This window comes from Phoxinus phoxinus, assembly GCF_949152265.1.
Source record: "Phoxinus phoxinus genome assembly, chromosome: 1".
Taxonomy (NCBI): domain Eukaryota; kingdom Metazoa; phylum Chordata; class Actinopteri; order Cypriniformes; family Leuciscidae; genus Phoxinus; species Phoxinus phoxinus.
In genome coordinates this window covers 7569178-7592774 of record NC_136876.1, presented here as the reverse complement: position 1 = coordinate 7592774, position 23597 = coordinate 7569178, and the positions used below count along the sequence as shown (strand labels likewise).

The 23597-nt window shown below is 43.4% G+C and overlaps 2 protein-coding genes across 3 annotated transcripts in view; one reads left to right on the top strand and one right to left on the bottom strand.

Annotated features, from left to right (window-relative positions):
- LOC307000690 (uncharacterized protein) overlaps positions 1–23597 on the bottom strand; it is a 441581-nt gene that overhangs the window by 343431 nt on the left and 74553 nt on the right. The gene's annotated exons all lie outside the window — the stretch shown is intronic.
- On the top strand, positions 1442–4497 carry LOC307006629 (uncharacterized protein). Of its 2 annotated transcripts, none has more exons than XM_079627796.1 (2): positions 1442–1790; positions 3148–4497. In XM_079627796.1, exon 2 carries the CDS (start codon positions 3153–3155, stop codon positions 4080–4082), a length of 930 nt encoding a protein of 309 aa, XP_079483922.1. In that variant the 5' UTR covers positions 1442–1790; positions 3148–3152; the 3' UTR covers positions 4083–4497. The 2 variants fall into 2 exon arrangements, with proteins under 2 accessions (XP_079483922.1, XP_079483923.1); XM_079627797.1 differs by lacking the exon at positions 1442–1790 and adding an exon at positions 2324–2411 and having other exon boundaries at positions 3148–4491.

Here is a 23597-nt window from a genome sequence, read left to right as displayed (position 1 = left end):
AACAAACCTTCAATATGAGGACACTCAGGGAAATGAGGGCATTTTGGGGGTCCTCATTTTTCCACGCTCACTAAACAGTTGTAGATGCTCCTAGAATGCCTCTAAACCAAAAATCTTCCATGTCCTGAAACATCACAATTTTATGACACGAAGTGTGTAAGTGTGTTTATGCTTTTTGCTCATTTGCGGATACGCCAACTAGTGGTCAGATCTGTAACTTTAACACACTTTTAACACACGTTGATTGACGGGTCCTCATACATACCGTTTTCATAACCACAATATAAAGAATTTATGATTCTTGAATGTGTCAATAGGAAAAAGGAAGAAATATTTAGCCTTTTTTTTACCATTCCAGATTATTATTATTTTTGCTCTTTTTTTCATGTTGTTGTTCTTTATTTATGACTTGTTAATTTGTTGAAAGATATGTGATATCTATCCTGTGAAGCGTTTTTGTTGTATGCTGTTGTGATGATTGTTGTATGATTTGAGTCATTGGTTTCAATAATAAAAAACAAAAAAACATTTTAATACACACCAACTTTTTAAGATAGTTTAGAATTAGCCTACTGTAATTCACATATTCCACATAATCAGAGTAAAATAATAACATCATTATTGTATTGTAAATAGCTGATTAAGTATCCTGTTTACTTCGTAGAGAGTCAGTTCCTCAATTAATTGAAATTAATCAGCTGGATAAGATAATGTTAGCTTATTACTAAAAGGACAACATCATTAATAGATGATCCTGGGAATATCTGGACTCTTCTTTTTAAAAGCTTACATAAACACACATGTATTAAAAAAAATTATAAATAAAAATAACTTGCAGATTGGTAGTGAATTTAAATATTGTTTAAGTCATGTCAGAATATCACAGATACCAACCACCCTAGATTAATAACTCCACACATAAAATAAGAAATAGGCTACTATAAAAACAGATATAACACTGCAAAACTCTGGTTATAAGAGCCACATCCAAACTGAACATGGATATTAATAAAAATAATATTAGTAATATTAAGAACTTCCTTTCAGAAACAGCATCATCATGCCACGGTGGGCCAGCATAAAAACACGCTCCGGATTTGCCACATAACGTGGAGTCTCTCCTGGTCTTTGAGTTAAAAACCTTGTGTGTGTGTGTGTGAGAGAGAGAGAGAGAGAGAGTTTTGCACAGTGGCTTATTAGCATATATATATATATATATATTTTTTTTAATTGCTGTTATTGACTCATTCAATTATATGTATGTGTGTTTGACTTTCTGTATTTAAAAATAAATAAAAATAAAACGCTATTATTGGCTCATTCGATGGCTTTCTATGCAATGCATTTGCACATGTTCAGGTGGCAGACTTAGGGAAAAAAAACGTAGGCAAAGTCTTTTACCGCTCAGTTACAAAATGACTTTGCCCACATCTCACTCTCCAGTCCAGTGTGTGGCGGTAAGTCACTATGTTTTGTTTGCCGACCGCCATTAAACCTCAGAGGAAGAAGATTCATTTGCATCTTAACATCTGGTGGTTTGTCGCGCTACTGGCCATACAAACTGTTATAACTGTAGGTTAAAACTATAGAAAGATGCCAATTTTGAGTCGGGTCAGTAAATGACTGTAATATTATCGTCCTCACGTGACTAGAAGTTTTGAATCGAGCAGGAATATCTGGAGGTGCAGCAACTGAACTGAGAAGATGGTGTTTGTTAAAGAGGAGATTGAGGAGAACTCGAGTAAGTGAACCAGAACCCTGGAGAATAATAAAACACGAGGAACAAGCAGGTTGGTGTCTAGATCTAGATTTATCTTTAATAACTGTTGTGGTACTTTGAGCTAACAGAGCTTTACGAGGTATCCATGGAAAAAGTTCTTACTAGAACCAGGTTGTAACATATCAAAGCTTTATTAAGGACACACATGGTTCAAAACACTAACAGTAACAAAACACAAAAAAATAACAAATACACGAGAAGAAGAAAAAAAAGTACAGATGTTTACATCGGCAATTATGGTTCCATACTGGAGGATAATCCAACTGAACTTAGTGCCGGGTTCGTCAGAGTTGAAATGATGCGCTTTGCAGAATCAGAGCTTAAACTCAACGTTCAACAATAACCTGAGGAAGCAGAGAGAAATATCAGCGTAAATGCTGATTACAATGAGGAACGGCTGCGGGTAGAGTGAGTGAGAGAAAACAGCGTGTGTGTGCAGCGCGAGCGCTGATATGATGAGGATCAGCTGAGTGTGTGTGTGTGTGTGTGTGTGCGCGCGCGCAGCGCGAGCGCTAATATGATGAGGATCAGCTGAGTGTGTGTGCAGCGCGAGCGCTGATATGATGAGGATCAGCTGAGTGTGTGTGTCAAGCGGCAACCTCCACGTCTCTCTCTTGAAACCAACACGGAAGTGAGTTAAACTGCATTTCCAGTGGCCCATGCATATCGACTGTCACTAAAAATCAGTGGTAAAACGTGAGGAAATGCTAGGTTCTTTTATAGCTGGCAAAGTTAAAGTCTAATGAAATACACTGACACCTTATTTTTGTTCTTTCAAAAGTAGGCTAACTGAATGCCCTGCTACATGTATTAGCCAACAGTAATTGTAATTCTATTCAAATCATATTAATGTACATGTATAATAATGTCATTATAAAATATATTTTAAGTTGATTAAGTTTCCGGTTAAAAAAAACGTTCTGTACATAGCCTAGATCTATGCGCCCCCTGAACCCCCATAATAAAGATGGACAGTGACATAGAAATTTGGCAAATAAAACGGACAGGGTTTCAGACATTTCAAAGTCATCGGGACTTCGTATCGCATCGAAAATAACTAAGATTTAACAATTTCCCCCCTACTATTAAATCTAACAGATGCTAATATTGTCTTCAATGGTGTTCAGCACACATACCTCTGTTGAAATCTCAGACAAATTGGTTCAGGGTTTCATGACCCTTTAAACAAAATATATATATGTTTTTGGGTTTACAATACTTTTCTGTAGGGATTTTACATAGTTTTTCTGTAAGTTTCACTGTAATTTTTTTACAGAGCTTACTTTTATGTCCTTTCACCTCATATTTCTCTATTTGAATTATTTTGATGTACTGAAAATTAAATTAATATTTTTCTTTCATGTCAGACCTGATGGAAGAGAGCGAGGAGAGTGAAGAACTGAGTGAAGTGGAGGAGGAACATCATGTCAAGCCTGGAGAAAAACCTTTGAGTCGCTCAAAGACTAAAAATACATTTTTAAAGAAAAGAAAAAATCACATTAAAATCCACACTGGAGAGAAGTCGTTCACATGTGATAAATGTGGGAAGAGTTTCACGGAAACAGCAAACCTTAAGAGTCACATGAGAATCCACACTGGAGAAAAGGCTTTCATGTGTGATCAGTGTGAAAAGAGATTCTCAAACAAACGCAATCTTGATCATCACCTGAGAGTTCACACTGGAGAGAAGTCGTTCACATGTGATCAGTGTGGGAAGAGTTATAGGGATTCAGGATACTTTAAGAGTCACATGAGAATCCACACTGGAGAGAAGCCGTTCATGTGTGATCAGTGTGAAAAGAGATTCGCTCAGAGACAAAGTCTTAATGTTCACATGCGGATCCACACCGGAGAGAAGCCGTTCACATGTGATCAATGTGGCAAAACATTTCTAAGTGCATCAAACCTGAAGAAACACCTGACAGTTCACACAAAGGAGAAGCCACATTCATGTTCTGTGTGTGGAAAGAGTTTTTCACTGCTGGAATATTTACATAAACATCAGAAAACACACACTGGTGTGAGAGAGTACATGTGCTTTGAGTGTGAGAAGACTTTTACTACATTGAACAATTTAAAACAACACCAGAGAATTCACACAGGAGAAAAACCTTACAAGTGTTCACACTGTGACAAGAGATTCAGTCAGTCATCATCTCTGAGAACACATGAGAGGATCCACACCGGAGAGAAGCCGCACACGTGTGATCAGTGCGGAAAGAGTTTCTCTATTAAAAGTCGCCTGAAGAAACACATGAAGATCCACGCGCTGGAGAAACCACTGAGTGGAGAAACCAATTAGTTTCCTAACAGCCATGATGAGTGACAGGACCGATTGGGCGTTCTGACAATTTTATAACGTGATTTTGAAGACAAACTACTTTTCAATTGAATCATCAAGATTGTGATCTTTGATATCTTTTTTATGTCTTTGTAAAATGTTAAAACTACAGTGTAATCACCATGGGAAAATCTCAGAGTTAAACTGGGAGTTGTGAAAAATATGATACACCGGTGTTTTGCCAGATAAGAAGTGTATCTATGTATCATGTTTTTACTCTTTTAATTCCTTTGATAACTGTATCATATATATTTGTTAATTCCTTTTATAACTGTTTTTATTTTGTGATTTATTTTAATTCCTTTCTGTGTAAAGCACTTTGAATTGTCATAGTGTATGAAATGTGCTATATAAATAAACTCGCCTTGCCTACAGCAATGACTGCCTACTAGATGATTGTGATGACTGGCAAAATATATGGTGTCTCTATCATGTGTCTTTCATGTGTGCTGACGTATTTGAAAAACGATTAACTGCGAGCCAGCAATAAGGCTGTGAAAGGAATTGAATTTTAGTTTCGATTCCGATTATGAAAACGTGATAAAAAACGGAAAACGTGGACTAAATCGCAGAATCCAGTCATAAAAACGGAATTTACTGTACAACGAGGAATGTCACGGAATCTATAATTTTTTTTCAGAATAAATCAAAAGCCGGTCAGTATAGACTTCAATTAAATCAGATCATGATATAGACTAGTGTCTGTGAATATTAAAGCACAAAAGAGTGTTTAAATATAAATCCTGCATGTTCTGTGTGTCTCTCTGAATTGATTTGTACCTCACACACACACACACACTGAAGCACTCGTGACGCTCGCTGTGTTTTCATCCTCTGCCGCCTCACTATATGAATGCTTGAACTTCAGCTCCAGAGCCGCTCTGAGAGTCACTTCATGAGCATTTTACTGTTTCACCTGAGAAAAACTCGTCATATCATAGACACAGAAACTCAAAGGTTAACAGCAACTGTCAGAATAAATGTTCGGCTTGACTAAAAGAAATTGTGACAAATATGGTTGTATAGTAGAATGCAGCTACGTCTCAATGCAATAATAATAATAACATTAGAAATAATAAAAATAAAATCATTTTAACAGTAAACCTCTTGTGCAGCACATCTTCGTCTTCGCAAAATCCTAATTACAACATGGTATGACATTGTATCATATGATGCTCATAAGTTCCCTATCAGTCGGTCACTACTACGTAGGTCGTGACCGACCAATAGGAATCTTGCTAGAGAGCCGATCTACTTCGAGTGAAACTAAACGAGCCAATACACATTGGCGTGCAATCATTTGCATCAGCTGCGCAGCCTCGCAGCGCGGGTATATAACGAGCAGCTGGTGATTGCACTGTAGCTTTTTGCTTCGGAGCCAACCGATGCTGTTTAATCTATCTAATATTGAGTGATCAAACAACGAGCAAGCTCTTCAGGAAGATCTCTCGTGTCTGGTGCGGGCGATACAGCGCGGCAGCGGGGTCGACTTTATTTTCTCTTTTATTTTTGTGTTACTAAGCAAAAAAAAAAAAAGCTGTTTTCACATCTGGTAACGGTGTGCCAAGAGCGTTAAATAGCCGTTCTTACGGCTGGTAAGACCGCCGTGAAGAGAGACAGCGCACGACAGGTTGCACATTCCTGTCTGTGTCCGCTGCGACCGTTCCCCTGCGTGCTTCAGTACCAAGAAGAGCATTCACCTGAAAGAGCTTACATGGGTGTGAGTTGCGTCTTTCTAAAGATGACATTCCACCCGTGTGTTTCTGGTTGCGGTCGTTTCCTGTCCTCACTGACGGCCACGATCACTCTCTCGCATGCCTGGGAAACATGTGAGACTGTGTTCGTGGGTGGTTCATGTTTTCGCACGGGAACATGACCACGTCGGCACGCCGGTTGACTCTGCTTTCTCCGAAAAGCTTGAGTCCCCTCTGTTGTTGGCCAGCCGCTGCTTGTGTGTGAAAGCACAGCTGCAGGTCTGCTCGACACTCTGGGACACCAGCGTGTCGTGTGCCGTCGAGCTGCCGGGCTGCAGCGCGGGTTGTCACGGCAACCCAGCGCTCGCTCGGCGCTCTAGGTGCGCGGTCCCCATGTCTATTCTCCGTTGTAGCGCCCTCCCTGGTGGCCACCAGGAGAGGTCTACTTCAGTAGAATAGCTTGGGTGATCCTGAGAGCTGAGGGCTTCTCCTTCGGGGAACCAACCCCCTAGGGCCCCTCCCTCTCTAGCGCATCACAAGCTGTGCAGCTTCTGGATGAGATTGCTGGTCCTTCAAAAAAAAAAAAAAAAAGATGGAGGAACCTAGCGTTTCATTCAAGGCTCCAGCTGAGGGCAGATGTCGATTGCTACATCGGAGAGAGGGGCTGTTTCGTTCTGGAAATGAGGATGATGTTAAGTTCCCACTGTAATAGTGTGTGTGCTTATGCTGAATCAGATTCAGAGCGGACAGCCATGCTTTCCCGGGTCTTTCTCGGACGTGCATTGAAAACTTAGCAGTATGGAGCTATATTGGTGCCAAAAATATGGAACGCCAAAAGTGCCAAATTCTGCATAAAGTTTTCACCTCTCTCACTACCCTCGATGGTGGGGTGGTTGTGCCTCTGGCAGGCCACCTCTACCCTGCATGCGAGGCCAAGGCACTCTTATTGCACGAGGGTAGTTCTGAGCCGGGGTTGAGCTGCGCTTGTCGACTGACCGTGTTCAAGTCACAGTGCTGGCCCTCGATCAGACGATGTCCACCTTGGTGGTCCAGAAACCCCCCTGGCTGTCCTTGTTTGAGGTGTGAGAGCTCGTCAAAGTACGCTTTCTCGATGCTCCATCTCATAAGGTGGCCTTTTCAGCGACACTGTTGAGAACTGGCCCAGCAGTTCTCCACAGTCAGCAGCAGACTGAAGCGGTTCCCCTGACGTACCACCAGAGTACCTCGTGGGCTGCCCCTCAGTCTACTCGTCGCCAAGGGTGTCATCCCCTGCAAAAAAGATAAAACTCCGGCACAGCCTGCTCTACTGTGTCCGCTGCAGGAGGATGACACCACCCGTCTCAACCACTGTTTAAGTGGTCGGTGAAACAATCACTCGAGACGGGTGACCCGGAGATGGGTGGAGCTGCTCTCTCCCAGTAGAGGGCTGGGAAACTAATCTTTTGAGTCAAAATTCTGTTCCACCACTGGAGTCACAGTGGTTCCCAAATTCTCAAAAAAAAAAGAGCAGATCCTCTATCTCTGGGTCTGAAGAGGGTCTGGAGAGTAGTGGGAGGAGAAAATCCTCACCACCCTCATCCGCCTCTTCTGTCGCCAGCGGGCAACGCAGTGTGTGGTTCGAGAACGCAACCAAGCCGCCTCCTGCACCTCCTGCCTCGTGGAACCAGGTAAGTGCTGCACAGCACACTTAGACCACGCTACGGACCGCCTCCCCAAGAGAGCCTCCCGGGCCGCGTCCCTGTGTTCCACCTCGCTGCCCCACTCCGGGTACGCCTCGGTCCCTTTGGTCCCGCTTGTACGGTCTCTGCGAGCCTGGTTAGCGCTCCCCAGTCCGTCTCGCTGGCTCATTCGGACCATCAGGCTCGGCTATGCGATTCAGTTCGCCCGGCGTCCCCCCAAGTTTCGGGCCATCCACTCCACTACAGTGAGAGCAGCCGATGCCCATGTCTTGCGTGCGGAGATCGCAGTCCTACTGGCGAAGGACGCGATAGAGCCGGTCCCTCCAGCCGATATGAGGTCAGGACACTACAGTCCCTACTTCATTGTACCCAAGAAAGGTGGTGGGTTACGACCGATCTTGGATCTGCGAGTTTTGAATCGGAGCCTCCACAAGCTACCGTTCAAAATGCTCACGCAGAGACGCATTTTCGGATGCATCCGTCCCCAAGATTGGTTTGCAGCGATCGACCTGAAGGACGCGTACTTTCATGTCTCGATTCTTCCTCGACACAGGCCGTTTCTGCGCTTTGCGTTCAAGGGTCGAGCATATCAGTACAAGGTCCTGCCCTTCGGGCTGTCCCTGTCTCCCCGTGTCTTCACGAAAGTCACGGAGGGGGCCCTTGTTCCCATGAGAGAACAGGGCGTTCGCCTCCTCAACTATCTCGACGACTGGCTCATACTAGCACACTCTCGAGATCAGTTATGCGAACACAGGGACCTCGTGCTCAGGCACCTCAGCCAGTTGGGCCTTCAGGTCAACTGGGAAAAGAGCAAACTCGCCCCCGTGCAGAGGATCTCTTTTCTCGGTATAGAGTTGGATTCGGTCGCACAGACAGCGCGCCTCACAGAGCAGCGCGCTCAGTCGGTGCTGAACTGCTTGAACACGTTCAAAGGCAGGATGGCAGTCCCACTGAAACTTTTTCAGAGGCTCCTGGGGCATATGGCAGCGGCAGCAGCGGTAACCCCGCTCGGGCTGCTTCATATGAGACCGCTTCAGCACTGGCTTCACGGCCGAGTCCCGAGATGGGCGTGGCATCACGGCACTCACCGGGTGGCAATCACACCGGCGTGCCGCCAGACCTTCAGCCCGTGGTCAGATCCCTCGTTCCTACGGGCAGGAGTGCCCTTGGAACAGGTGTCCAGGCATGCTGCGGTATTCACAGATGCCTCTGCCACCGGCTGGGGCGCCACGTACAACGGGCATGCAGTGTCAGGGGTGTGGACGGCTCCCCAACTGCATTGGCATATCAACTGCCTCGAGTTGCTAGCAGTACATCTCGCTCTGAGCCGCCTAAAGAGGCCGCTACAGGACAGAGACGTGCTGGTCCGTACGGACAACACAGCGACCGTTGCGTACATCAACCGACAAGGTGGTCTACGCTCCCGTCGCATGTCGCAACTCGCCCGCCATCTCCTCCTCTGGAGTCAGAAGCATCTGAGGTCGCTTCGAGCCATGTATGTCCCCGGAGTGCTCATCCGTGTGGCCGACGAGCTATCACGAGCTGTGCTCCCGGGAGAATGGCGACTCCACCCCCAGGCGGTTCAGCTGATTTGGAGAGAGTTCGGGGAGGCTCAGGTAGACCTGTTTGCCTCCTCAGAAACCACCCACTGCCAGCTGTTTTACTCCCTGACCGAGGGAACACTCGGCACGGACGCACTGGCACACAGCTGGCCCCGGGGCCTCCGCAAATATGCGTTCCCCCAGTGAGCCTACTTGCACAGACCTTGTGCAAAGTCAGGGAGGACGAGGAGCAGGTCCTTCTGGTGGCTCCCTATTGGCCCACCCGGACTTGGTTCCCAGAACTCATGCTCCTCGTGACAGTCCCTCCCTGGCCCATTCCTCTGAGGAAGGATCTTCTGACTCAGAGACGGGGCACCCTGTGGCACCCGCGTCCAGACCTCTGGAAACTCCATGTCTGGTCCCTGGACGGGATGCGGAGGTTCTAGGTGACTTACCCCCAGAGGTACTTAACACCATCACTTCTGCAAGGGCGCCGTCCACGAGACGTGTGTACGCCTTGAAGTGGAACCTGTTCGTCGAGTGGTGCTCTTCTCGCCGAGAAGACCCCCGAAGATGTTCGATAGGGTCCGTGCTTTCCTTCTTGCAGCAAGGGTTGGAGCGAAGGCTGTCTCCCTCCACCCTCAAAGTACATGCTGCCGCTATTTCAGCTTATCACGACCACATAGATGGCAAAACAGTTGGGGAGCACGACCTGGTCGTCAGGTTCCTTAGGGGGGCGAGACGATTAAATCCTCCTCGACCCCCCTCCATACCCTCTTGGGACCTTTCCCTGGTGCTTCGAGCACTTCAGGATGCTCCCTTTGAGCCATTGCAATCAGCAGACTTAAAGCTTCTCTCCATGAAGACTTTGCTGCTGGTTGCACTGGCCTCTGTCAAGAGGGTAGGGGACCTGCAGGCATTTTCGGTCGACGAATCGTGCCTAGAGTTCGGGCCGGGTGACAACCATGTTGTACTGAGACCCCGGCCTGGCTATGTGCCCAAGGTTCCTACCACTCCCTTCAGGGACCGGGTAGTGAACCTGCAAACGCTGCCCCTGGAGGAGGCAGACCCAGCCCTGGCTTTGCTCTGTCCCGTTCGCGCTCTGCGTATGTACGTGGACAGAACTCAAAGCGTCAGGACCTCAGACCAGCTCTTTGTCTGTTACGGAGGCCAGCAGAAGGGAAGGCTGTCTCCAAGCAGAGGATGGCCCACTGGATGGTGGATGCCATCGCCTTGGCTTACCAAGCTCAAGGCGTGCCCTGCCCGCTTAGGTTGCATGCACACTCCACGAGAGGCGTTGCATCCTCCTGGGCGCTGGCACGTGGCTCCTCGCTAACAGATATCTGTAGAGCTGCGGGCTGGGCGACACCTAACACGTTCGCTAGATACTATAGCCTACGTGTAGAGCCGGTCTCCTCCCGTGTTCTCACCCTAGACGGGTAGAAGCACTGAGAGGCCCGGCTTTGTCGGCTTGCTGCACCCTACTGTGCACCCTTATTCTCCAGTGTGAAAAACCTGTGAGTCCTCCAAACACCCTCGGCCTGGACATGGCGGAGCGTCCGGTGCCAGGCCTGTATCCGTTGAATCCTTGAGAACCGGATATAGGCTGGGTCCCATATGTGTGACCCTACGGGGATCCCATATGTGTATATTCTCCACGGCTGCTCCTAAACGGAAGCCCGTGTCTTTCCCTTGGGCTAAGTCACCCATTACTCATATGCTGTACAACCCTCGGGTTAGTCCATATGTTATCTCCACTTAACTCCTTGAGAATGTGGCTTCCGCAGCGTTCCCCTCCTTCAGTTCGGGCACGCTTTCCCAGTGTTATCCAATAATCTCACTGTATGGGTTATCACGGAACAACAGTGACAGGTTCACTCTGTGTAAGCCGCCTCCTATCGTCCTTCCAGGCAAGAAGGTGTAGAGGCTTGCACAGGGCGCTGGATGGGGTGCAGCAGCTGTGGCGCTTTGGTAGGGATTCCTATTGGTCGGTCACGACCTACGTAGTAGTGACCGACTGATAGGGAACGTCTCGGTTACGTATGTAACCCTCGTTCCCTGAAGGAGGGAACGGAGACGTAGGTCCCGTCGCCACATCTGCTGCCGCCCGCCGGGGCAGCCAGCTTATCGGCTTGGCTCCTCAGCAAAAAACTACAGTGCAATCACCAGCTGCTCGTTATATACCCGCGCTGCGAGGCTGCGCAGCTGATGCAAATGATTGCACGCCAATGTGTATTGGCTCGTTTAGTTTCACTCGAAGTAGATCGGCTCTCTAGCGAGATTCCTATTGGTCGGTCACGACCTACGTCTCCGTTCCCTCCTTCAGGGAACGAGGGTTACATACGTAACCGAGACGTTTCTTCATATTGCGTTAGTAGCTGATAACACCAAATCATTAAAAGAATAAAAACTGTTTTTGCATTTCCTGCTTTTCCCTGCTTGAGAATTACTGTCCAATGAATTGATGACTTTAGCACACATGTGGTTTGGTTTACAAATTTTGGTTCACTTGCAAAAAGGGCAGTGTGAAAGCGAACCACACCAAACCAAAAATAAATCAACATTGTATTTGGTCCAGACCAAAGCAAGTGAACTAGCAGACATTACCACACATTCAGAATGTTTTTATATTTCATTTGTGTTTTCTTGTGTTTAATAATTCAGAATGGATCCGGATAGCGATATTCAGTCCAATTGGTCTGGTTTGGAATTGCAGGTTGACTTCTGCTTATTTGTTCAAGTTACTGTATAACTGAGCAAAGTACTTTTAAGTTGTAAAGTATGTTTGCAAAAAAAAAAAAAAAAAAAACTCTGAAGGTTTAAATCTATCTTGAATTTATTTTGTTTAAAAAATAATAACATGGAGTAGAAAATGAATAGCACTAGCATACAAATGACTGATCCATGTCATATTATGAGAAATAACAGTTTTGTCTTTATATGCTTATATCAGAGCAGTTTTATATGCTTTTATCGTGTATCCTGACTCAAATAATGTGTTTCTAGCAGCAAACGCTCAGAATAAAGTGAGATGATCTGCTGATGATCCTGAATGGCTTGTTGAATGAGTGTTGATAGTCTGAGGCTCATCAATATTAACAGATCTGCTGAAAACACTCTTTATTTCATGACAATAGTTCCTGTTTTCACCTCATTTATTATGCTGATGTCTCCAGATCTCCTGTAAATTGACACTTAAAGCTTGTTTCATTGGTGTCAGCAGACTGAGGGCATTTGTTGGTTACTATGTGTACATTTATTTCTGCCTTTTATGCTTTTAAATGTTTTTCTTACAGTTCTTTACTACTTTTCTAGATATCTGCCATTGTTTTAATGAAGAAACAGAATAATGTTATAAATTATAAATTATAATTATAAATGAATTATAAATAAAACTGCTTTACGATAGACAGACAGGTATAAATGCTTAAATGATCATTCTTCAAAGTCTTTATACTTTGCCACTATAATTCAAACCACTTTTTTGTCAGCAAGAATTTTTTTATGATCTCTTCAGAAAAAAAGTAAAAATAATTATGTTGTTTCATTTTTACATGTTACGCTGAATGATGATCCAGCATTATTTCACCTATATTCTGACATTTTGTTTCCAAAAAAGTTATTTGAAACTTACTGGGAGATTTACTGGTTCTTATATGTATATAAAATCACTTTTGTAAATTAAATATCAATCAGATCTGGTCTTTGACCATATTAAAACAAACTCAATACTGATATATTTCTGATTTTGGCAGATCAGCCCATCCCACATCAGCCACATCATCAGTGAAGCTCCTCCCACATCAGCCACATGGTCAGTGAAGCTCCTCCCACATCAATTCCCCAGTAAATGCTGTAAATCCCCATCAGCTGCAAGTGGAGACGAGCATGAAAGCATCAGGAAGAGCTGAAATCTGCAGAGACTGAGTTTATTAAAGAGGACAGTGAGAACACGAGTGATCCAGAACCCTGCCGAATGAAACACACTGAAGATCCTGAAGAACAAAGAGGTTGGTGTTTATTCTTCATTCATTCATGATGCTGGAGAACATTCATGTTAGAAACATTTAAGCACTTCTTCAGATTTAGATAAACAGTTAAACTATGAAATGATACAGATTTTCAACAAATGTTCAGTAGAGGGAGGTTGGAGAAATGTTCATATTTTTTGTCAACATCAAACCAAGTATAATTTTAGCTCTGGTTTATATTTGGTTCACAAGGTTTTGCAATGTTACCGAAATTTTTGATATTTCTCAATATAGTTTATACTTTTTTTTTTTTTTTTTTTTAAGCAATAAACAGTAAACTGTATCAAGTAAATGACATTTCCAGAATGCCTGACAGGGTTGTAAGCGTAACTTAAGCAATATCTGATTTAAGTTGTATTTATCATAAATTAGAGTAACAGTGTAAGGCTGAAATAACCTCAGATACTTTGATCTTCTGAGATACGGACAATACAAACACACACATGCTTCAGTTTCACAGCCGCAGAGTGAAGATGCAGGAATGCTTTTTCATGACCTTCCTTCTCATTCGTTCCTTCTCCCGACTTCAGTTCCTTTACCCATTCTCCCCTTCACTCAGTTCACTCAGAGTGATCATGAGAATATAATGTACTTTACATGTTTGGTATCATTAGAAATGTCTCAGTGCGACTGGTTCAATGCTCTCATTTCCAGAACAGAAACAGAAAAAATTAAATAGAAGAGAGTTTAGAGATGCTTTTTCCTTTTTCCATCCAAATAACCTCCTGTTCCTCAACAAGGTGTGAACTCCCCGAGTCTGTGATCCCAGTCAATAAAAAACGTGCATTATGTGTCTTCAGACGTCAGGTATTACGGCTTGGGGAGAATAAATATAATTGAGATTTTTCTGGTTAAATATATTTAAATGGTAAATATTTGCAATATATATATATATATATATATATATATATATATATATATATATATATATATATATATATATATATATATATATATATATATATAAACATTGTAAGGACATTCCATTGGGTCATTCCGAGATGGCAGCATGTCTTTCTGTCTGACTTGCTGTCATACTCTATGGTTGTTTTATGACGCAAAACCATATAGTTTAAGTCAGGACTGACATTCTCAGTGAACTGGCACTGCGCTAGTCCTAGCAGTTCAGTCTGAAAATGCACGGTATCCATAAAATCTCCGTCTGAACAAGTGGTTACGACCATCAAGCACAAGCAGGTATGGAAATTTACCTGGAACCGCGCCTACTTACCTGCTGGAGCTCGAGTGCAGACGTGTCACTGAGTTTGATGTGCTTGATCTCTTCATAATGAAGGAAAGTTATTTGTTTATATTTTGTTTCTTACTGCTGGTTTTTAAGATGTAGCCTGATGTTCTAGAGACGTCTGGTCTTGATTTAACTCTTTTACCTGCAGCATTGCTTCACTCGCCGGGCTTCCTGTTTACGAGTGACGACACGTAACATCATTGGTCGCCGTGGAGAAACGGATAACCCGTACTGGGTTTTTCCGTCGCTGACCTAGACTCTTACTATAACTAGGCCTGTTTTTGGCTGCCCGGGTTCTACATAATATTCTGTCTTTCCACGTCTGGGTGGTGCGACAGGCATGGAGAGGAAGAAGTTGTTGCTCCTTGCCTCTCTCTCTGTTGTTTTTTTTTTTTGTCCTTATTTATCTCATTTATTATTTTTATCTTTATTATATCCTATTACTGGAATGGCTACTCCAGTACAGTGCTTCCAATACCGTGTGAATCATATAAGGTCACGTGTGCATTTGGCGGTTCACTTAATATCGCATTATTCCCTTTGCCCCTATTCTTCCCTTCTGACACTGTTGACTTGGTCTGTCTGTCTAGTGTCATGACGCTTTGTGACAACTTTACCACGATCTCTTGTGTGCTCCAAGACTCCAATTTTGATCGGAGAAGCAATGAATCGTACAATAAATCACTTAAGCTAAAATATCTAATAGCTTTATTACTGTTGATGTCAGGAAATGAGCAGCCAAACCCAGGCCCAGACACCCCTATAGGCTTTAACACCCCCAGCAGATTTTAAAGAAAGGTCTGGTCTTGGTTTCTTTCATTTGAATGTACGCAGTCTTGTTCCTAAAATGGATATGGTGCGTATCTGGGCTCACTCTACAGATTCTGATGTAATTGTCTTGTCTGAAACCTGGTTAAGTAAATCGGTTTTCAGATAAAGAAATCAATATAAGCGGTTATAGTGTTTTTAGGACTGACCGCCCTAGAGGTGGAGGTGTAGCAATCTACATCAAAAACCAGTATCAAGTTAATGTATTGCTATCAATATCGTTAGTTAAACAGTTTGAATTTTTAGCCTTGGAGCTTGAAGTCTCTAAATCACTTTGTATAGCGGTCGTTGGTTGTTACAGGACACCTTCAGCTGTTAGCGGTGCTCTGCCCTCCTTAATGCAACTCCTTTCGGATTTTAACTCTAAGGAATTAGTAGCCTTCGGAGATCTAAATTGAAAATTGAAACCGGTTTACCGCCCAGTATTAATCAAAACCTTCGACTAATAATCAGACATATGAGTTTGTGACCGTGAGATCAGCATTATTGGCTGGAGTGAAACTTGAAATGACACTGGAATCCAAACGAACCAGTAAAATATAATGTAAAGAGTTTAATAGAATAATCAAATGTCTATTTATTTTATGATATAAATGACCAATAATTAATTGGCTTTCCAACTTGAACTGGAACGCTGTAAAACTTGTGTTTCTGGTAGCCCACGTTCACATGCGTATGAATGAGAGTCATTGGAATGAAAAGTCTGGTGTGACTGGACTGTAATAATTAAAAAGTTTTAAATAAAATAAATTGAAGATCAATCTAAACATTTGTATCAACATTATGACACTATTTTATCATTTGTAATGCTAATATTACATTAGATAATTGTGTCAGTGATCAAATATATTAAATAGTTCTTGCTACAGACACATGGGATTTGTGTCTAAAATGTTTTTAAAATAATTATTAGAAGATCAATGTACCTCATTTATGGATAGTACTTTTTGTTATTACATCAGATCACTTTTTTTATGTCCTTTCACTTCATATTCCTCTCTTTGAATGATTTTTGTTGTACTCAAAATGAAATAACTTTCTCTTTGATTTCAGACCTGATGGAAGAGAGCGAGGAGAGTGAAGAACTGAGTGAAGTGGAGGAGGAGAGTGAAGAACTGAGAGAAGTGGAGGAGGAGAGTGAAGAACTGAGAGAAGTGAAGGAGGAGAGTGAAGAACTGAGAGAAGTGAAGGAGGAGAGTGAAGAACTGAGAGAAGTGAAGGAGGAGAGTGAAGAACTGAGAGAAGTGGAGGAGGAGAGTGAAGAACTGAGAGAAGTGAAGGAGGAGAGTGAAGTGAAGGAGGAGAGTGAAGAACTGAGAGAAGTGAAGGAGGAGAGTGAAGAACTGAGAGAAGTGAAGGAGGAGAGTGAAGAACTGAGAGAAGTGAAGGAGGAGAGTGAAGAACTGAGAGAAGTGAAGAACTGAGAGAAGTGAAGGAGGAGAGTGAAGAACTGAGAGAAGTGAAGGAGAGAGAAGAACTGAGAGAAGTGAAGGAGAGAGAAGAACTGAGAGAAGTGAAGGAGAGAGAAGAACTGAGAGAAGTGAAGGAGGAGAGTGAAGAACTGAGAGAAGTGAAGGAGGAGAGTGAAGAACTGAGAGAAGTGAAGGAGGAGAGTGAAGAACTGAGAGAAGTGAAGGAGGAGAGTGAAGAACTGAGAGAAGTGAAGAACTGAGAGAAGTGAAGGAGGAGAGTGAAGAACTGAGAGAAGTGAAGGAGAGAGAAGAACTGAGATAAGTGAAGGAGAGAGAAGAACTGAGAGAAGTGAAGGAGAGAGAAGAACTGAGAGAAGTGAAGGAGGAGAGTGAAGAACTGAGAGAAGTGAAGAACTGAGAGAAGTGAAGGAGGAGAGTGAAGAACTGAGAGAAGTGAAGGAGAGAGAAGAACTGAGAGAAGTGAAGGAGAGAGAAGAACTGAGAGAAGTGAAGGAGGAGAGTGAAGAACTGAGAGAAGTGAAGGAGGAGAGAGAAGAACTGAGAGAAGTGAAGGAGAGTGAAGAACTGAGAGAAGTGAAGGAGAGTGAAGAACTGAGAGAAGTGAAGGAGAGTGAAGAACTGAGAGAAGTGAAGGAGAGTGAAGAACTGAGAGAAGTGAAGGAGAGTGAAGAACTGAGAGAAGTGAAGGAGAGAGAAGAACTGAGAGAAGTGAAGGAGGAGAGTGAAGAACTGAGAGAAGTGAAGGAGAGAGAAGAACTGAGAGAAGTGAAGAAGGAGAGAGAAGAACTGAGAGAAGTGAAGGAGAGAGAAGAACTGAGAGAAGTGAAGAAGGAGAGAGAAGAACTGAGAGAAGTGAAGGAGAGAGAAGAACTGAGAGAAGTGAAGGAGGAGAGTGAAGAACTGAGAGAAGTGAAGGAGGAGAGAGAAGAACTGAGAGAAGTGAAGGAGAGTGAAGAACTGAGAGAAGTGAAGGAGAGTGAAGAACTGAGAGAAGTGAAGGAGAGTGAAGAACTGAGAGAAGTGAAGGAGAGTGAAGAACTGAGAGAAGTGAAGGAGGAGAGTGAAGAACTGAGAGAAGTGAAGGAGGAGAGTGAAGAACTGAGAGAAGTGAAGGAGGAGAGTGAAGAACTGAGAGAAGTGAAGGAGAGAGAAGAACTGAGAGAAGTGAAGGAGGAGAGAGAAGAACTGAGAGAAGTGAAGGAGGAACATCAAGTCAAACCTGGAGAGAAACCTTTGAGTCGCTCAAAGACTAAAAATACATTTTTAAAGAAAAGAAGAGCCAAGAAATCTTTCACCTGCACTCAGTGTGGAAATAGTTTTACAACCAGACCAAGTCTTGAGTGTCACTTGAGAATCCACACTGGAGAGAAACCGTTCACATGCAAACTGTGTGGAAAGAGTTTCATAAAATCATCAAACCTTAATGTTCACACGAGGATCCACACAGGAGTGAAGCCGTTCACATGTGATCAATGCGGCAAAACATTTCTCTGTGCATCACACCTGAAGAAACACCTGACAGTTCATACGAAGGAGAAGCCACATTCATGTTCTGTGTGTGGAAAGAGTTTTTCACTGCTGGAATAATTACATATACATCAGAATACTCATACTGGTGTGAGAGAGTACATGTGCTTTGAGTGTGAGAAGACTTTTACTAGAGCGATGTGTTTAAAACGGCACCAGATTATTCACACTGGAGAAAAACCTTACAAGTGTTCACACTGTGACAAGAGATTCAGTCAGTCATCATCTCTGAAAAGACACGAGAGGATCCACACGAGAAAAAACTTTACAAGTGTGATCAGTGCGGGAAGAGTTTCACTATTAAAACTCACCTGAAGATACACATGAAGATCCATACAGTGGAGGGACGTGCAGAGAGTTCCTCAAGGGCAGGGGTTAAAATGTTATAAACTCGCGTGCAAATTAATGAATGTAATGCAGAACTACTGTTAGATACGCGGGTTTATGGACACCTAATCTGTAGCTCCGCCTTAAGCTAGGTTTGTTTATACTTCCGCCTGCCTCCCCAAATGGACGAGGCATTTACTTCGCGCTCGCCGGTGTACTATTCTTTGAAATGACAGGGTGCGACTCGGTGTAATTGTCCTCTAAACCATCAGGAATCAGCGGCGAGAAGAAGTAAGGTACATTCGTGAATGTTTATTTTAGTACAACACTTTAATACACCAAAACCACACTACAAAAGAATCGTGTAAAGCAAGTAAACCAGATTATTCCCTGTGACATTAGAGTTACATTAACAAAATGAGCCTACAACAGCAGACATAAGCCCTTTAAATAAAAATAAATGGCCATGTTTTATAAAAAGGTTCACAAAACTAAATAGAAATGTTTCGAAAATATGTAACGTTAATTTAGTTGTAGGTTACGTTCTCCTATCCATTTTTTTAAAGCAACTAATTTGAAGCAAGAACTGGGTGCCGGTGCTGTGAGATGTACATGCTCGACCAGATTCGGCCCAAATTAAAAAAAAAAAAAAGCCGTGCACTGCACACAGCCACGCGAAATGTGGCCTTGCGCACCCAAAGTTACAGATGGAGTCTGGAGGTATTTATTGTTTATTGTTTACTGTTTACATCTTACTTTACACACTTCAGGACAGGCTGTCAGCTAGCTCAGGGGAGAGACTGTGGTACAGACTGAGACATGCACAATAAAAAAAATTGCCTTCTGCATTTTTGTCTTGCTTTTCCCTCCATTGTACCGAACTCGTACCGAACCGTGATGTCTGAACCGAACCGTGACTTATGTGTACCGTTCCACCCCTAATATATATATATATACCTTTTTTTACATATTTATACACTGTAAATAGATTGCTGTTAATTTTACATGTAAATTACTGGCAGCTGGATGCCAGTAATTTACTGTAAAATGTTTACAGTATTATTACTGTATTTTCACTTACAGTATACTGTACCGTTTACTGTATTTGCATTTAGAGTATTATTACCGTATTGTCATTTACAGTATTAGTATAATTTTTATTTATTAATTTTTTTAGTTTACCCCACCCCCCAAAAATCACAATAACTCATGAACATTTGTCCTTATCATATTATTTTTAATCATTGAACATTTTGTTTTCAGAAGTACAAATTACAAATCTTGACCTTTAGGAGCCACTAGCTAAAAAAAAAAAAAAAAAAAAAAAAAGGCAACATCACCAAAGTCCATAGAATGAATCTACTGGGGACCATTTGTATTTGTAGTGTAACCCCTCTTTGTAATGTCTTCTGCCTCATTAAATCTCTCGGATGCCGTCAGGTTTGTGGTAACAGCAGGTTTATTCCATATCTGCATTCATGACAAAGGACAACAGTGAATAGTCATCTCATGTAGACAAACAGCGCATGCTCTGTCTCAGAGAAAATCCTCCGTTGCTTTTTCTTAAAGATTACTGTATGTACTGCTCTTAAAGCTCAATACAAAAATAAAGTAGTTTGACACATTGATCGTATAGTGGATTTAAACTCATATAAACTAAATAATTAAAACACACCAAATTGTTCCTCTTAGTCTTGCAAGGAGGAACCAACATAAAACAATGTAATTATACAGATTTCCTACAGTTACCTTTCCATTTTATATTAACAGTTATTTGTAAACAATTATGTAACTTCGTTACAATCCAGGAGGCAGACAAACAGCAGAAAATACCTCAATCTTATGTTCAAACATTACAACACTTTATAACAACATACATAACATACCTGCATTCATGACAAAGGACAACAGTGAATAGTCATCTCATGTAGACAAACAGCGCATGCTCTGTCTGGAAAGACGGCATCATGTTAATATTAGCTAGCTAGCTAGCTATACTGGAGAGACTTTCTATCGGCTATAAAGCACATGACCAGATGGTTGACTTTATAAAAACATGGCGAAATTAAACAACAACACATATTATTCAATCAAAGAAATCTAGCTAAACTTTTACATGCTTTTCAAGTGAGTTAGCATTGTTTAGTCTACGGACATTCACAAACACGTTACCTCAGAGAAAATCCTCCGTTGCTTTGAGGATTACCCATAATCCTTTGTCATTACTAGCGTTCGTTGCAGGTACAACTTTATGACAGCAGGTGGCACTATAATCCCATTTAGTAGGATTTAACCTGAACCTTTTTAACTATGTTACATACACCCCCCTTAAATCCTGCTAAATTGGGGCACAAATAAAAATAAAAATAAATAAAGATACTAAACACAAACAGTTCGTACTAGGAGCATAATGCGTTTCAAGTCAGTTAGAAACTTTCCACTTGGGATTAAGTCAGTAAGGGGGAAGCCAAGCCCCATACCAACAAAGACACAAAAGATGCCGTGTACACCTCTCATATTGTAAACATTGCTCAATGGTAGATTCTTGTCAAATACCTCAAATAAACTAGTGCAAAAAAACTCTTAAGACATCTACCAGTACCTACACAAGCAATCTATCCAGAAAACATGTTCCTCACAAAAGAAAACAAAGAATCAACTGTTGAAGCTGAGTCATCTACAACCTGTTCATTCATTTCACAAATGAGCCGAGCTGGGGGCTTAACAGGTCTACCTGCCCTAGTGCATAGTGGAGGTGGCTGTTTGCAAACTATGTGGTCCTGTGCGAATGCACCTAACTGTGCGTCACTTATATGTTCAGGGGAGGGGACACAATGAGCCCTTTCCACTGAGGACGTGGAGGCCTCTACCTCAGACACCACACATTCTGCAGAGGGTCCAGGGGAAGGTGATTGCTCAGCAGATATTGATGAAACAGGGGTTTGCAAAATCTCACTCACAGCATGTGGTACCACATTCACTTCAGTCTCTGAGAGAGAGGCACTCACAGCTACAACAGGTGAGCAATTGGGATGGCTGGCTGTAGCATCCTCATCATTAGCCTCATCCATTTGCAGTAACCACTCAAGTGTCTTTGTCTCACTGTCCTGCACGTGAACAGGAACCACAGGGTCACTTCGTCCACTTTCTTTATCTGATGAACAGCTCGACTCCAAAATGTTGTGACCTCCTGCTGGGAGGAAATTCACCGGGAGTAGGAGGTTTCGGTGAACAACTTTTTCTCTGGATGTCACTGGATCACTGATACAATACACATTGATTCCAGGTTTCACAGACTTAACTTCATAAACTGTGGATTCCCACTTGTCTGCAATTTTCCTCTTCCCTCTCTCACCACGATTTGCAAGCAATACTCTGTCACCAACAGTGAGAGGAGACCCTTTTGCTTTACGGTTGTAGTTCTTTGCCTGTCGAGCCTGCTCTGTCCGACTGTTTGCGCAGGCAATACGTGCAGCTTCAGACAGGTCACGTTTCAAGTTAGAGACAAACTCACGGTGGCTAACGACAACATCGCTGGGGAGGGTGTGCTGGAACAAAACATCAACAGGCAGACGTGGAATCCTCCCAAACATGAGAAAGAAGGGCGCAAAACCTGTTGTCTCATGCTCAGTGCAATTGTAGCAGAATGTCAGCATCTGAAGCAGTTGTGGCCACCTGGCTTTGGAATGGAGAGGCAGTGCCCTTATCATGTTCCCAAGAGTCCTGTTGTATCGCTCGACAACTCCATTTCCCATAGGATGGTACGGGGTGGTATGCGATTTCTGGACACCAGCCATCTCCAGGAGCTCTTTAATGAGTCGGCTCTCAAAATTTGCTCCCTGGTCCGAATGGATGCGTTTTGGGAAACCATATATGCAAAAGAAGTCATTCCACAGACGACGGGCAACCTGCTTTGCTGACTGATTCTTACAGGGGAATGCATGTGACAGCTTTGAAAAATGATCCGTAACAACCAAAACATCCACACACTTCTTGTCCGACTGCTCAGCAGTCCAAAAGTCGATACACACAAGTTCCATCGGCTCCGAGGTGTAAATGCTTTCAAGAGGAGCACGGTCATTGGGCTCTGGGGTCTTCCCAACCACACAGCGAAAGCAGTTCCTCACATGACTGATGATGTCATGTTCCATCCCTATCCAAAAGAACCTCTGCCTGGCAAGAGAGAGTGTGCGAGCCTGTCCCTGATGACCAGCTGAATCGTGGAGGCCGGAGAGAACCTGGGCCTTGAGGGAGTCTGGAACAACAAACTGGTGGATTGCCATGTTCATTTGCCTGTCTTTCTTTGCCTTGTACAACATACCGTTTTTGATGGAGAGCTTGGCCCAGTGTCTCAACATTTTCATCACTCCACGAGACTCACTGGCACGTTCACGTCTAGTGGGTCTCCTGTGACGCTGGATGTAAAAGAGAACCCTGCCCAAGACGTCGTCCTGTTCTTGAAGATTAATCAGTTCACTCCTTGGTAGGGAGGCATTCTGGTCGACACTGACAAGCTGCGGAATATCTGGTCCCGTGCCTCTCACTCGGCTAACACCTCCAGAGTCGTGTGCCTCTAGCACAGCTGAGACATCCTGCAGGGAGAGGGACCCCTGAGGGGCGGGCGGGGTGACAACAGCATCATCTGTGGACTGATCAACAACTAACTGGCAGTTAGCAGCAGTATATCTAAATGCATCTTGTACTGTCTCATCCACCATTCCACTCACTTGGTTCAGCAACGAGGCATAAGATTCTCTTACAAGACGATGGCCTATGCATGACTGGACAAATGGCTCCCTACTTAGTGCGTCTGCAACCACATTCTTTGGGCCAGGGACATAGCGCAGATCAAAACTGTATGCTGCGAGCTTTGAAACCCATCTCTGTTCACATGCATCTAACCTAGGCTTAGTCAAGATGTATGTTAACGGATTATTATCCGTCCAGACTGTGAAACGTCGTCCTTTCAGCCAGTGGCTAAACTTGTCGCAGACCGCCCATTTAAGAGCAAGAAACTCCAGCCGATGTGCTGGATAGTTCAGCTGGGAGTGCGATAGAGTCTTGCTGGCAAACGCCACTGGTCTGGCAACATCACCATCAGGAGGCAACTGTGAGAGGACGGCTCCTAGGCCATCAAAGGAGGCATCAACAGCGAGGATGAATGGTGCAT

Excerpts from the sequence above, each read along its gene's own strand:
- LOC307006629 (XM_079627796.1), top strand. The coding sequence starts at position 3,153 with ATGGAAGAGAGCGAGGAGAGTGAAGAACTGAGTGAAGTGGAGGAGGAA.